Source organism: Brugia malayi, assembly GCF_000002995.4.
Source record: "Brugia malayi strain FR3 genome assembly, contig: Bm_v4_Chr3_scaffold_001, whole genome shotgun sequence".
NCBI lineage: Eukaryota > Metazoa > Nematoda > Chromadorea > Rhabditida > Onchocercidae > Brugia > Brugia malayi.
In genome coordinates, this window is record NW_025062477.1 from 4170902 (window position 1) to 4187865 (window position 16964).

The following is a 16964-nucleotide window of genomic DNA, read 5'->3' on the forward strand; positions in this document are numbered from 1 at the left end:
GAATTTAAACATTTCTGTGGTAATTCGAAAAGCGCTCAATCGTTTTAAATAATTTTCGATTCATTAATCATTTTCGTATTTGCAAGAACCTTAAAAAAGGTTTTTTTTTTCTTCCTTTTTTTTATGTCATTCAAAAAGAATTTTAGGATTTCAGATTTAAACATTTAATTCTATTTTGCTTCGTTTTTTTTTTTTCCTATTTCATCTTTGAGGAGACAGAATAAAATGATTATTCTGGTGGAAAAGTTTCAAATGATATTTAATCGATCATATTACATGATTAAAGAATTTTTATGTACTTGCTAGTAAATTTTGGGGTATAAAATAATGATCACTTCACATTTCCTTCTTCTCTACCAAATATTCTCCTTATATCATGACAGAAAATGCAATACTCTCGTACTGAAAAGAAGATAAGTTTCATATTGCATTTATTGTACTGCTGCTAATTATCCATCACGAATAATTTTGAAAAATATGAATTCAATCCTTCTTGCATATTTGATAATATGCAATGGCTTTTGTCATTTCTAGCTTTTCTCAAAATTTATCTCTTCAAAATCTATTCAAAAAATTTTATTACTGAACACAATTGAAGAAGTTTAAAGAAGGAAATCAATTGTACGTGGTAATAATACAACTAACATATCTAATACCTACACAATTAATACATCATATCAATTCCTGTCTTGATATTGAATTTTCATGTCACCCGCACACGGTAATATCAAACGTAAGACAGGAGGCAATTATTAATTGTTATGTATAATACATATATCACAGAATGAATGTGATGTAAACTGTACCCGCAAAATGAAAGAGGTTCAAAAAAAGAAATGGACAATATGATAACAATTCAATCATTGGGATAAACTTTTTTATGCCATGGTCGAGATGTATAATGCTTCCCATCGAATGCTTCGAAATAATTCTTTACAAGTGGATGAAATATCTGAAAAAAAAAAAAAATTTAATAAAAAAAAACCACAAAAATAATGAAAACCTATTGCTTTTCAAGGAAAGAAACGATGTGAAATTGCTGGAAAAAAGGAAATACTAAAAATTTCTTGCTATTATAATACAATAAAAAAAAATAAAAAAAAGAAAAAAAAAAAAACAATCAGTCAGTTCAAGTTAGGCATAAGGCATTTTCCCAGCAATCAAATAATTAAAAAAGGATCAAGAATATTATCCATTAAAATAATGACAAAATATTCCAGGACTTCAAACTTCAATTTCATCCTCATATTTTCTAGTGATTAATTAACTCATTTACGTCGAGAATAAATCTTTCCACTCAATCTCTTTTCTAAAAGATTGTAAAAAGACTGATATTTTGCATTATTTTATAAATCATACTCAACAATAAAGTCGCTAATGTCTGTAATTCTTATTCACAGTAAAGATATCATTCAAAATGATAAGCTAGAAACCCATACCCTTCCTTCTCCGAGTTCGATATTCTCTTCAACAACGTAAGCCAACTGTGGAATTAGTCTATCCCTAGTGTCGATTATTACCGAATAATTCGGCATTTCTGACCAATCCTACAAGTACAATCATTCTACAAGTGGAAGAAAAACTGCTAAAAACAAAATAAAATCAAAATACCAAAAAATACTCGCGAAATGCAGCCTGAAAATCGAAATATGGAATGAGTAACTGCCATACAATATACAAAAAGCACTGAAATATACATCTTAAAATGTAGAAAAACTTGTGGATAGTTACATCTACTTACCTTTCGGCCTTTATGTGTCTTATCTAGCCAACTTTGTGGCGCAACCGCTTTCTCATCCCAGCCAATGATAACACCTCTATATCCATGAATTTTATGACGAACCACATCCCCAACACGATATTTTATATAAGGAGGTCGTGGATCTCGTGGTTCAAGAGAACCTGAAATAAAACTGATATATTAGACGACTATATACTTATGTATAACTATTAAAGATTCACCGTAACTGCAGCGATAAACAAAATGGAGCAATTAATTTCAGCAAAATTACCACCAAAATATTTAGTTTCTTTCTCGTCTTCTGATATATCAGTAACTTCATCTATTTCCTCTTCTCTGTGCAAAAACGATCGAGAGAAATGTGACAATGAATTTCTTAATCTGAAAAAAAAAAAAAAAAAAGTAAAGAATCTATGGAAATAATGGACAACAATTCACATGAACACAATGAATAAATCAGTATAACTTGTGTATGCTCCGCGACAAATTTAATCACAAAGAATAATATTGCTTTTCTCTTTAAAAATTACTGGGAAAAGAAAGAAAAGAAAACAAAGGAAAAATAAATAAAACTGAGAAATGCACACTCAATATCAAACAATTCAGAGAATAAAAAAATTAGAATTAGACACCGTGAATTTAAAAAACGAAATAAAAATGGGATTCACTATTTCCATAACTAAAATGTACTGATTTGAAAGTAAAAACAGTATTTTGATAAAACCCAAAACTTACTTATGCAAATGATATCTGACGTCAGATGACGATGACGGTGATAAAAGAAATTGCAAAGGTACAGCAACAAATATGGCAAGAAAAATAATCACTGGCGTATATTCTACCATAGCTTGACTAACATAACAGAATTCATAAGAACTGAAATTAAAAAATTCTGAATTTCAAAAAAAAAATGACTCCATAATTTCTATGTTAAATGCTTTCTTAGGTCTTCTGAATTTTAAAAAGGAAAAAAAAAAAAGGAATGAAAGAGTGAATGACGAATATTCAAGCAGATTGTACAGTTTGAAAAATAATACTGAATTTTGCAAGAACGAAAAAAGAACCTGATATTGTTACGAGCACATAAAACGAGCATTTAATATCATATAGTCACGCTTGGAATCCCAAAAAACTGACCATCATAATAATCGTTATCATCAAATTTTCTAAATATGCTTAAAAAAGATCTGGAAATCTTGTTTGCATGTTCTGTCGAATGTTCAAGATCGAGATAATTCACAATCCAGTGAAAGACTTAAGATATTTCTAAGGTATATGGCATTTTTTAAAACAAAATTCCGGATGTTTTCGTGGTTCATCAGAATGTTTGAACCAGGCCTCATTGCTATATTGTATTAATCCAAACAACATTCAATAGCTGCTATTTTCCTAGTCGGTTCACTTTAAAGTGCAAAATATAGTATTCCAGAACTCTTCCTGTAAAAACGATTAGATTGTCCGGCAACCGTAGAAGATGCGATAAGGAATAAAGTTGTTTTGACAATAATGCAACGTCATCGTCACTTGACGATGACGTTGCATTATTGTCAAAACAACCTTTAATATATTTCAAATAAACAAGAAAATGAAAAATAAATGGTGGTAAAATAATGCTAATTTACAAATTTAATTATTCCAAACTGTATAAAAAAGATTTCCTTTTTTTTTAAAAAAAAAAATTTTGGCATTTTTGAAAAGAATTAAACAAATTGCAAATAAAATTGAAATTTTTATAATTTGAGTACAACTTCTAATCACAATGAAAGTGACAGAAATAAATTTTGCTTAGTGGAATATATACTACATCATCCTAGTGAAACTCTCAGATAAACCTTACACCTCGGTACAAATCACAAAAAAGAAAAAAGAAACCTCATTGGAGGTCATTGTTTACCAAATGGTGAAATGTGACTTCGGACTTTAAGCTAAAATTAAAGTTTTACCTTTTTTTTTTTTTTGGTTTTTGAACGTGCTCAACGTAGTATTTAACAAATAGCGTAGAGTCGTAAGTTTTCTTGACCTTCTCTTGTATACGTCATTTATGCATTTGTAATGTCTTTACGTGTATACGTCTTTTTATGTAAATTAGTCTTAACACATGCTTGCTAAATTTATCCTATTTCTTTTCATTCCATCCTCTGAGACATTTTGACAGACAAACACCAAAGAAAATTTTCGTACATTGGTTAAAATTGGTAAGTGAATTGAAGTATATGTGACAAAGCATGAAATAGTATGTTTACATGAATGAATAAAGACGGAATTAACCTGCGAAAATGTATTTGACAAAGGGCTCTGCTAAACAGCTGCAAATATTAATTTGAGTAGAAAAAGGCAGTGCAAATAAAGCGACAGTAAAAATTGATAACAATGGTAAGAGTAGTTGATTATTGATTGTCGTTGTTATTATCAGTTATTTAATAAAATACGTGCTTTCTGTGGAAAATGTCAGATAACTGATATTTTATGTTTTCATTTGTCCTACTTCTAATTTCAGATAGAGTCTTAAAATATCATTACTCTTCGTTTTGATATTAAAAAAATTTTTCATATTTATGGTTTTTTATCTCTTTGTTTTATTTCAGTAATGAAACGAATGAGCTGTTTACTTTATCGGCATCTGGCTTATCGCGTATGTTGGATGAAATGGAATAACGAGAGATTATTAAGAACTTCTGTAATACCATCGTCTACTTCGATGAATGTCGTGAAATTAAGCTCAAATCGTTGTAATAGTTTGATTATGCCATATTCGCTTATCAAAGATAAAAGCTGGAAAAAAAAATTGGAATACGCTGCTTCTTGCTATCAAGTTGTAAGTACATTCACTTAAGTATATCTCCTGTCATTTCTTCAGACCGTATAATTTGTAGGTTTAACCTTTGTGACACATATAAGTTTGCAGCTTTTGACACGAACATATGTCATTGGTTGAGCCTTTGTTTCTGATTTGTATAGATTGCTAATTTGTCAACTGTTTTACTAGCTGTCGAGAATATATTATGGTAGACGTTTATCTTATTTAGCTTTTAACAACTTAATCATAAAACTTAAATTTTTCAGTTCGGGTTATTTCGAGATCGTAACGTTGCTTTCCTTTTTCCTTATTTTTCTTTTTCAGAATACTGAGGATGCGTTAAATGCTGTTGTTTCTCTTGCCCGAGAAGATTGCGAAAAGGGGACAAGTACAGCCAATCGTATACTTTATTTAGCTATGGATATGGCTTTAAACCAGGTTAGACCATCTTTTTTAGCTAGTGAAAATCATATACAGTAAGCACTTATTTTGTCTTTTCCAGCGGTTTAGGAAACTAGTATACAGTTAGTTAGTGTCATTACCAAATGCAAGAAATCTGAAACCTTTTTTTTTTTTTTTTTTTTTTTTAAACTGTGCACGAAAAACATAGAATGTTAGAATTTTTGAGGGTCGTATTGATGTAGCTGAAGAAATGTTCAAGTTATTGCCTCGACGTGTCCATGTATTAGCTACTAGTTTGAAAATTCGTTTTTTCGTCCTTCAAAAGCGGTTTTGGGATGCGTTAAACGAAGTGGAAAAAGTCTTAAATGAAGATACTGCAAGCTTGGATGTGTCGAAGAAAATTTCGAAATCTGTAATGGATGAATTTTACAAAGCACTTTCAAATTGTGACGATGCAGTTGATGAGGTTAACTTCCTTTTTTTCAGAAATTGAAATTATTGCGAAGTTATAATTGAAATATGAGAAATTCGTCAAAATTTTACAATCTTTTCTTTAACTTACAATAAATTTTAATTAAAGTTTAATTAAATTTTGAAACTATAATGCAATTTTTAAATAATTTGTTTTTTCTTACTACAAAACGTATGACTTTTCTGATTTTTCTGTTACTCCTCCATTACTTACTTCTCTTCTTGTTCATACTCATTTTTAGGGTTTTATTTATGAACCAATTGCGATTTATGATAACAGTTGTAGTTTATTTTGAAAAGCATTGAATGCATAATGGATTTGGAAGTTTCCTACATTACTTATTTTATTTTTAATTTAACTCAAATCAGATAATGAAGTTTCAAATCTGGAAAATTTAGGTTATTTTGCAGTTAACTTATTTATAGATATTTCAGGCGAAAACATTATATAAGCTACAAAGGTTGCTCAGTAAATACAATAGACGTACAACGAAAACACTACGTGAATTACTACTATCTGATATGTATATTCCATCTAGAAAAAAATCCATAAAAAGCAATTTGAAAATTGATGATGACATATTGGACAAAATTGTTGAACATGCTCCGGAAGTGCTTACCAGTAATAAAGCAATCTTAAATTAGAGCTTTTTTGTAACATTTTATAACGTCACATTTTAGATTTGTTTTGAAGTATTGTGACAAATTTCAGATGTTTTTCTATCAGCTCACTTCATGACTATATATCAACGACATACTGTTCAGAATGAATGAAGATGATTCATTGTATCTGAAGTTAATATAACTAATGTATTAATCATTAAGTATTGTTTTCAGTTTTCATAGCTTCTTTAAGTTTTCTGTGATATAGTTAAAACACCACTCGATTATTATTATTATTTTTTTTACTGTCAGTAAGATTTTATAGTTAAATATTGTCGTAATAAGTAAAAAAAAAGAAAAAAATCCAAAGTTAATATAAATATATACTGTAATGTCTATTTTGTAAAGTGTGCTTGCTAGGAATTGGGCATACTTCCGGTTCGCTAATTTATAACGAAAGGTGAAACAATTTAACTTAATCGGTAATTCCATCAGATAATTAGGTCATAATTTGATCGATTAATACCGTTGGTACCGAAAAGTACCATGAAATGAACTGTTATTGTGTGATGTCGGAAAATCAGATTATACATCTTTTGACAAAGGAGCAAAAAGAATGGACGAATTGTAAAAGATGAAGAAACTTGTCATCGTCATGTGTAACCTATAATCGTCGTCGTAAGATTTTAAGATGCTACCATCATGTCGAATAGATAGATATAGACGGTCAAATTTTTGATGTGTATTAGAGTTGACCCCGCGGTGAGTTGCACGGAGTTCATCGAAGTGGAATAAAAAGTAATTAGGGATGATTGTGAACCGGTATAATATAATCCAATATGGAAATCCATAAGCTTTTCTAGGACTAGAATTGAAATGAGGTAGGTATAATAGGATGAATGATTTTAAATACTATTTTAATAAGCAAGCAAGCAAGCAAGCAAAAAAAGAAGAAGAAGAAGGCAAGAAAAGTAAACAAGAACATCTGGTGATAGAATAAACCGGAAAAAAGAAAAGGAAAACTGTATTTTTTTTTTTTTTAATCAGTAATGATTAAAAGAACTGCTATTAACTCTTTCCATACTATTGCTAAAAGCGATAAAAACATTTCTATCTAAAACTACTTATTATCGGATAGACAAGATGGGGTAGTACCATCTGCTTTTGTTAAGTTTAGATCACACAATATTTCGCATTTCTCTTATCCTTTATTATTCACATTACCCGATTTTTTTTTTTTTTTTTTTTTTCATTAAAAACTATAATAATAAATCTATTGTGTCTGTATGTGTATGTCTGTATGTGTGTATGTGTATGTAATGCATTTGAATAATATCAAATTTTAGTATAAATATTTGGTTACAGCATAAATATTTACTATACATTTAAAAAGAAAAAAAAATTAAATAATACAAATTAAAATGTGTCATATATGTATAAAAAATGTTTATAATAGAGTAAAATAATTAATATTTAATCATTTAATCATAAAATATTTTAAACTTAGTAAATATTTTAGTCTTTTAATGAAATGAAATGAAGGAAAAAGTTTTTATCATTTGAATATTAATGTAAACAAATATATATTCTAACAAATATGCATAGACTTCTCAGCATCATCTCATTTACGATCCATTTAGAACTATCTACCTATCTATTCATCAGGTGAGAGGTTATTATATTTACCTAAGGTATACATACACACATACATACATACACACACACACACACATACATACATACATGCATACATACACATGCATTGACCTATTCCGTTTTGTTATTTAATTTATGATGGAGTGTTACTACTACCTATCCAAGAATTGCTAAAATACATTTTGACATCCGTCTGATGCTAAATGACAATAACATGAGCATATCCATTTAGCCATTTTATTCTGATCAACAATAATGTAATTTAAGGATGTAAACATTATTATTGATATATAGTTTAACCGGCTAAAGACAAATCCGGAAAAATATTTCTGTGCATGTTAGTGTGTATGTCTGTGTATGTAATGTATGTTTATATGTAATACAATAAACAAAATAATAAATAAATTGATATGTAATATAATAAATTTATTTCTTTTAATAATTTTTAATATCATAAATGTATTTAAAAAAATTTTTTTTAAAAAAAAAGGATAATTTTTCTTTTTTAGAAAAGTAATAGAACTTTAAGTATTTATTATTGAATCTAAAATATTCAAAGTTTAATATATGTACACTTTTTTACTTCTGTCTTAATTTAAAAGAGAAAATTGAATCATTTGAAAAAAAAGCTGGCTTAAATGTAAATGAATTGGCTTAAAGTGAAAATTGATTTAAAGTAAGGGAAAATAATTAAATATATAATTGTTAACTTTTTTTCAATCTAACATTTATCTTCCATAATTATAATTATTTCATTAATTGCATCACAGCAAATTTCAAATATTTATATGTTATTTCAGTTTAATAAAGATAATAATTTCTTTTGGAAATCAATTTTACATTTTATAATGAAATGATATTGCTAATAAAATTTGTGAAATTCTTTAAAGAAAAAAATTGTGCGATATTATTACGACTGCTACTGATTACTGATTACGACACGATAGATTATCACTGATTTCAAGTGTCATCTAAATCTTCATAAAATTCAAATGCATTCTTCGGATACATAATAAAATTTAAATTTGTGTCATTCATATTTGAACTTTAAAAAAATTGCTTTTTTCAAAAATGTGAAAACTGATTTATTACCATATTATACTTACAGATTAATGTTAAGTGAATAAATTTGGTAAATATAAGAAATAGAAAAAAATTGTTCACAGTATATTAATTTTTTATTACAAAGTGAATATACGGTAAAAAAAAAAAAAAAAGAATTAGCAAGACAATATATTATCAATTCTTAATTCCTGAAAAATGAATTACGAACAATATGATTCCGGTTTGAAAGTACAAACAAATGAATGCATTTAACCATAAAATAATTTCACTATTTTACATTCTAATGTATAAAACTGATTTAATGTAAATATCTTTTATTATTACAGTATGTTAGAGATAGTAACATTTCCGGTATATATTACTTTCGGTATTTAACTTTGATCCAGAATATAAAAAAAGATTGCAAAAATCTTCTTTGATGTTACTCGCATAATAATTAACCTTTCATTATGTTTCTAAAACTACTGAAGTAAAAATAATTTTATATGCTTTGTTCTACCAAATAATTTGCACTTCTCATTTCATCAAAATAAATAATCAAATTATTTCATTAATCAGAAAAAAAAAATATTATCACAATCATGACAGTGATAATAATAATTACTATAATTTATTATTATTGCTATTTATCATTATTATCGCTATTATTATTGTTATTATTAGCATGACAATAATAATAAGTTTAAAAAAATAATAGTAATTCAAAAAAATGATAATAAATTAAAACAAAAAATAAAAAAATAATAATAAATGACTAATAGTAATAGCAGTAATGATAATGATAATAACAATAATAGTTGTAATTTATGTCTTTTAACTAGTTCCATTTTTTCTCTCTCTCATTCATACTTTTATCCATCATTATTATCACTCTTATCAACATCATCATCATCACTATCACCATCACCATCACCATCATCATCATGAATGATATTTTATGTGTGACAGATTTGATAATATTGCCATTAGAAGGAGTGAATCTTTGCGCGATAATCGTCGCCGATCAGTTTTCCTGTTAGATGAAGCGTGAATCTCAATTAGGTATGAAGAAGAGTCCCAAGCCTTCCTCATCACATCAACATATTTAATGCATTAAATGTTTATCACAATTACTATGAGAATTTGCATACCAATGAATTAAATTTGCTATTTATTGCTGTAAATTTTTGATGAAATATGATTAGGCAAACAATAATAATAATAATAAATATTGCTATTATTACCGTTATAATGAACTAATAATATTAATAATAATAATAAATATTACTACTATCATCATTATAATGAACTGATAATAATGATGATATTATTAATAACAACAATAATAAACATAATAATTATGATCTATGCTAGACAATATGAATATGATTAATATATAATTATCGGTGCTTTTGTCAGAAATGATAATAAATGTGTGGTTTGTAAAAGATTACCATAAACTATCATCATTATCATTGATTCATTTATTGATTAGAAATTTTATTCGTTGATTAATTATTCTTATGCTATGACTAAAAATGAAAATAAAATAAAGATAAATTTTAACTTTGATATTTACTCTTTTTTTTTTTCTTCACTACCAAATATTATAAAATAGATTAAGTTTAGAGAACATTTTATCAATGTTTCAATTTTTTATTTTTCGCTAATTTTACTCCAATCTCTTTCCGTACGTATATTAAATGTAATATTACACAAAAAAAAAAGAAGCTGCAGGTAACTTTATTATGTAGTGGAACACTTTTTGAATAATATGTCACCAACATAAAAATTTACTTTTTGAATATGTCATCGATACTTAACGATGATTAACATTATCCGGTATTTATTTTTGTGAAAGAAGAAAAAAAGAAAGGACAGGAAAGATAAGATGATGAGAGAGAGAGAGAGGGAGAGAGAGAAAAAATGACAAATGAATAAAACAAAAACAAATATGTGACAATAAAAAAAAATAAAAAATAAAATAAATTTTAAATTTAAAAGTTTAGAAGAAAATTATTGGCAAAAGAAAAAAGAAATACACACCCACACACACATACAAATTCTTTCAGATTTTAAAAATTTTCCTTTTCGATCATAAATGCCAAACACCGATTATCTGTTCTATGTTATGAATTTTTACGCTACCGTAAACCACCTACCTACTAAAAATGGCTAATATTTTCTCGATTTTTCTTTTCGGATTAAAAAAAAAAAAATTTTCTTTTTTCTTTTAAAATATAAATTCTTTTTTCTTTATCTCTCTGTCTCTCTAATATTTCTTCTTTCTTTTCCCTTCAATATTTAAATGCATTAAATTTACACACATACAAAATATTCCCAGTTGAAGTGTCGTTGCTGAAACGAAATGTTTGCTAAATTTAGGTGTATGTATGTATGCTTGTGCGTGTGTCTGTGTCTGTCCATCTGTCTATCTTTCTGTGTGTGTGTGTGTATATGTGTATGTATGTATGTGTGTGTATGTGTATATATATATATACATATGACAACTGCGAAAGAGATGATGGGCGGTACAAGTAGTTTCAAGTAACCAATGAATTAATTGCATTAAATTGGATTGGACGAATAAGCGGAAAGATGGGTGGTGGCTTAGCGATAAGTTTAGGGGATGACTGTAGTCTGAAGGCAAAGCGAATTAAATGTTGAAAGAGTGGCTGTTGCTTCAATTATATTTTAAAAAAAATTTTTTCTTCTCTTTTAATTTTTGAATGTTTATATTACCTAATTCATCCAATTATTTACTTTCATTATCATTTGGATGATTCCTTGAAATTATTATGTCGTCACTTCCTTATCCGCCATATTACTATACGGCTACTACCGTTTCTCCAACATCGACGCATTTTCGCCCATGTTTGGCGCAAATGTCAACACCATCCAGGTGATTTATACACTTCATATCTTATTATTACAATTAATTAGTTGTAATATATATATATATATATAATTATTATTTTGATTGTCAACATAATAATAAATTTTGTTGAAAAGTTAAAAATTATATTAATAACTTTTTAATATAAAAAGTATATAAAAAAATTTTTTTTAATATAAAAAAGTAATAGATGATATAAAAAAAATTATTTTTAATATAAAAAGTACGAATATTTATGTTTATCCATTTAAAGTACTTTGATCATTCAAATTACTTTACTTATACATTATTATCACTATATAACATTATTATCGCTATACATTTGTTAAACACTTAAAAACTGAATGTTAAAAATTTAATATTAATTGTGATTTTTATTTATTTATTGCTTTAATTATATTAATCTACAATATTTAATTATGATTATTGCAGTAGCACGGATACGGTAGATATTTCCATTTGATAGAAAAACTAATACTTTCGTTTTTATTTCAATATTTATTGAATTCTGATGAAATAATTCATTTAATGCAAATCCAAAAAAAAAATCAAATTATAGTTACAAACAAATTTTCAAATTGCTATCAATAAATTTAATTATAATAGCGACTGCACGAGAAAGAGAAATTATAAAAAAAGAAAAATTGATTAAAAAATTTTGACAATAACTTTTTATTTTTCTTTATTAACCTTTCTTTTAATCTCTTTATTATTCATTACTCTAACATTATTACATTTTCCAGTTTTGTTTCTATTTTTTTTACATTTTAGGAAAAGTTTTTTTCATCCTGAAAATATTTGGAAAAATTAAAAAAATAATCCAATACTTACCAAATTGCTAAAATTTGTTCCTAGTTGTTGTAATTTTTTCGTATTTTTCAAACATTCAAAATTCATTTATATCTAATAATTTAATAAACAATAATCAATGAGCTAATTTCTTAATTATTTTGTATTTTAGCTCAGATTTTTAATTAAATCTCTTAGACAATATGTATCCATGATTTGAGGATTTATTTGCTAAGCTAAAATTTTTTAAAAATTTGATTAAAAAACGAAACTATTACGAAATTATCAATTAGTAATGTGATAAAGTAAAGTATAGAAAGATATTATCATGCCAAAACGATGGGTATACGGTAAGACAATCAATTTTTGTTAGCAAAAAATCAATATAACATCAATTATCGATAATTTAGAAAAAAAAAACTAACAAAATTATGTTAAAATTAAAACCATCACTAATATATGTTTATCTTTTTAACAATATTTAATTCAAGTTTTGGTGATTTATTTCCTTTTAAATATAGCATTTTTAATTTATAAATCATTTTTACAAAGTTTTAAATTTCATGAAATTTGAATAGAACTTAAAGATATATTTCATTGATTACTGCAACTTCAATTTTTAAAATTAAACTGAAATAATTTCAAATAATTGCTAATTTTTATGATTTCTCATGTAATAAAACTTTTCACTCTTAATTTTATTTTGATTGCTTATAATTCATTTGCTATTGGTCTAATTTTATCTCATTCATTTAATGATTACTTTGTTATTAGTTAAAAATTTAAACAAAAAAAAAAAATAATGAATCAGTAATATAAATGTTTCATTTTCCATTTTTTTTTTTTTTTTGCCCTTAATAATTTAATTATAATTTGATAGTGAATTTGATATAAATAATATAAATTATTGAAATATTTGATGTTTGCATCAAAATTAAATTTTTATTTTTCAGTTCAACAGTGTCAAATTTTTCAATTGAAAGTATCTTATCAAGACGGGTATCAGTACCACAACTTCCACCATTACCATTAGCAAATGATTTTGCTGTTGCTGCAGCTGCAGCTGCTACTATTGCATGGCCTAGCATGCCACCACATTTCTCATATCCTCGTAAAATTTTATCATTAATTAATTAGCAAGTATTAAGCTGTCATTAAATTTTTATCATTTTATTATGGTGCATTTCAATTTTTTTTTTTTTTGCTTAACTTTAGTTTGATAGTTGTAAGCGAAAAGTATATAAATTATAAATGATAGACATAATGTAAAGCTTCCTGTTAATAATAATAAAAATTTAATTGCAAAAAAACCGATTAAAAATTAGAGAAATAAAATTTAAATGAAAAAATTTGCTGATTATTAAACTGATTTTATATATTAACAATAGTCCTTTAATAATATTTTAATAAATAATTTTTTTTATTACTAAAAAAACGAATAAATAATTGTTAAGAGAGAATAATTATCGAACTTTGCTGATACTAATTATGTATAAACAATTGTGTTACATAAATTTAAATTATTGATATTAATTAGATTAGATAATATACTTTTAAAATATTCCATTCCAAAAACTTTTATAAGCAAATAATTAAAGCATAACGTAAAGCAACTAAAATTTCTTTTATTTACCAAAAAAAAAAAAAAAAAAAAAATGAATGAAAGCTTTTGAAAAGTTTAAAATTTAACGATCCGATTTTCAGATCCCGGTTTTCCGTATATCAGTAATGGTTTCATCACATCATTTCATCCATTTCATTACGGTAGCAAACGAAAACGACGTCATCGAACAATTTTTAGCGAAGAACAATTGCAAATTTTAGAAAATGCATTTCAAGGAACTCATTATCCTGACGTAATGCTACGTGAAAAACTTGCCGTACAATGTGACCTCAAGGAAGAGCGGGTAGAGGTAATTAAAGTTTAGTTCAAAAAATTTTTTACTTTCACAGAACATTTTTTAAATATACTTTATATATGATTTAAATATTAGTATATATATTTTAAAATTTCTAATATATTTTTCTTTTTTTTTGTTTGGTAATTTCATTGCAATAATATTCACTTTTTATAAATTTTTTTCGTTTTTTCTTTTGTTTTTTTTTTTTTTTTTTTTTTTTTGCGTTATTTTTATTATATTTATTAAACGTTTTCTTTGCGTAATATTTTGCGTACTTTTTTCTTCCCTTATTTAATATCTAACATATATTTCAACAATTTAACACTTTAACTTTTTACGCAAAACATTTCAAGTATTTTAATTTCAAATTTTAACATTGCAAATTAATTTTGTTATTTATATCTAAAATATATTTGAACACTCTAACCTTTTATGCAAAACATTTCAAATATTTTAATTCCAAATTTTAACATTGCAAAATGAATTTTGTAAATTTTTGGACAATATTTTAAAAAATTGTAAAATTCAGTTTTAGATTCTTTTCTTTTAATATAAACTAATTGGAAAATCAACGAGAAAAAAAAAAGTAATTTTTTCATAATTTGATATTAGTATTTAAATTATATAAACAAAATTTTCCAATCTTTTACTAAAATTTTTTTGTAATGGTCAAAAAAATATTTTTATATAATTAATAGAAAATAAAAAATTTAGTTACATACCATATGTTATTTAACATTTCTAACATAAATTAAACTACTAATAATGCTAATAAAACTAAATAATAAAAATTAGTGAAGTAAAAATAATTAATAAAAAACAATTTAAAATAAGAAATCACAGTGTAAAGATAAAGCAATAATTTATTGCATTGATAATTTCAATTTGTTATCTGTAAATTAAATGCATCACATTGACAATTTTAAATTAAAAATATCAAATTGTTATATCAAAAATAATTGATTATTATTTCATATAGTTCGAATTAAGCTGCAACTTTTATGTTTTTTTTGCAATTAAATAAATGAAAATTTTCTAAAAAAAAAAAAAAAAAAAAAAAAAAAAAAATAAATAAAATAAAATAAAAAATAATTAAATAAATGAAAATTTACAAATTAATTAAATTAGAGAAACAAAATAGAATGAAAATTTTTTTTAAAAAAAAAATATTAAATTAATTTAATTTGTAGGTATGGTTTAAAAATCGTCGTGCAAAAGATCGTAAGCAGAAACGTGAAATTGATACAAAAGATGGTAGAGGACAAAAGATGAGCGCATCTGACGAATCAGATTACGAGGTATCTGATGACGACGATGACTGTACCAAAGTTAAAAAGCATCGTCTATCAGTAAACAATGATACGACTAATAAGAGTACTACTACTAATAATAATCATAATCATAATAAAATGATGGAAATTAAAAAAGAACCTAAAAATACAATTTAGTTTTTTTTTTTAATTCAATTATTTAAAAAAGAAAAATTAATAAAGAAATAATTAAAAATCGAGAAAAAAAAAGGAAGCTATAAATGATTAATAGCATAAATTAATAAAATTCAAAAAAACAAAAAAAAAAAGAAAAAAAAGTATTATTAAAATTTGAATTCAATGTGATTTTACAAAATATTCATTCATTATTTTTTAATAATAATTTTATTTTATTTTTAATTTTTTGATAATGGTGCATATTTGTTGTTAAACGTGTACTTAAGCTAAAAAAAATAAAATTGTTTGTCGTATATATGTGTTTAATTAATTTTAAAAAAAAAAAATGTTTTTTTTTTTTTTTTCATATGAATTGATAAAATTGAATTATTTTCAGAAATTGTCGGTGAATTTATTTTTGTGAAAATATTTTCAAAATTTATAATATATATTAATTATTATTATTATTGCAAATTATTTCAAAAATTTATGTTTGAGGAATTTTTTTGTCGTTTAAAAAGCATTCACAAATGCAATTGTGTTCAATAAGATGAAATTGTCATTTTTTTTTTTTCGTTTAAAATAAAATTATAATTATAGTAGCTAAATTTATGCTTTATTGCATTTAAATAAAAGTTTTAATTCTGTGACATTAGCGCCAAGCAATTTTCATTGCTGTTATATTGTAATTTATGTTTTTTTTCTCTCCAAATGGAGTTTTTTTTTTTTTGATTTCTTACAATATGAACAAACAAATATGAGCGCATTTGTCATTTACTTCGATGTAAGTTTCCAACTTTTTTTATTTTTCATTTTTCTTTCTTTTTTGCAATTTCTGCTTTTTTAGATTGTTTATTCAATGAAACTTTAAATATATTTTGTTGAAATTTTAGCAAAAAATACCGGGTTTCTTTCTTTCTTTTTTCTTTTATTCTTTTCATCGTTTTTTCTTTTTTTTTTTTTTTTAAATTTTCAATGATAAAAAAAGTTATTAAAAATTAACATAAAAATTATATAACAAATTTATTAAAGGATAATTTTTTCAATAAATTAAAATGTACCGTATCTTATTTTCCAGTTTTTCCATATTCTAACAAATACAATTTTATTTTCAAACAATTTTAAATTGAATTGATTGCTGCTAGAATCCAGTTATTAAGTTTATTCAATTGGTTTCATTTGCATTTAGTTCAAAGTTTTTGTTAGTTTAAAAGGTTATTATTGTATAAAAAGATAA

General features: G+C 24.9%; 3 protein-coding genes across 3 annotated transcripts; 2 read left to right on the forward strand and 1 right to left on the reverse strand.

Annotated features, from left to right (window-relative positions):
• Positions 1-856: 856 nt before the first annotated feature.
• Positions 857-2837, reverse strand: Bm6260 (hemimethylated DNA binding domain containing protein; the record flags this gene model as incomplete). The annotated part of the gene is made up of 6 exons (XM_043079943.1): positions 857-952; positions 1440-1547; positions 1742-1902; positions 2013-2122; positions 2477-2617; positions 2806-2837. 6 exons carry the CDS (start codon positions 2835-2837, stop codon positions 857-859), a joined length of 648 nt encoding a protein of 215 aa, XP_042935877.1.
• Positions 2838-4328: 1491 nt separating this feature from the next.
• On the forward strand, positions 4329-6056 carry Bm8915 (Uncharacterized protein; the record flags this gene model as incomplete). The annotated part of the gene is made up of 4 exons (XM_001895910.2): positions 4329-4556; positions 4863-4976; positions 5167-5406; positions 5847-6056. The coding sequence occupies 4 exons, from the start codon at positions 4329-4331 to the stop codon at positions 6054-6056; spliced, it is 792 nt and encodes a 263-aa protein (XP_001895945.2).
• A 5456-nt stretch (positions 6057-11512) lies between these two features.
• Positions 11513-15748, forward strand: Bma-ceh-45 (Homeobox protein goosecoid, putative; the record flags this gene model as incomplete). Its single annotated transcript, XM_043079944.1, has 4 exons — positions 11513-11616; positions 13353-13510; positions 14104-14312; positions 15491-15748. The coding sequence occupies 4 exons, from the start codon at positions 11513-11515 to the stop codon at positions 15746-15748; spliced, it is 729 nt and encodes a 242-aa protein (XP_042935878.1).
• Between the last annotated feature and the right edge of the window lie 1216 nt (positions 15749-16964).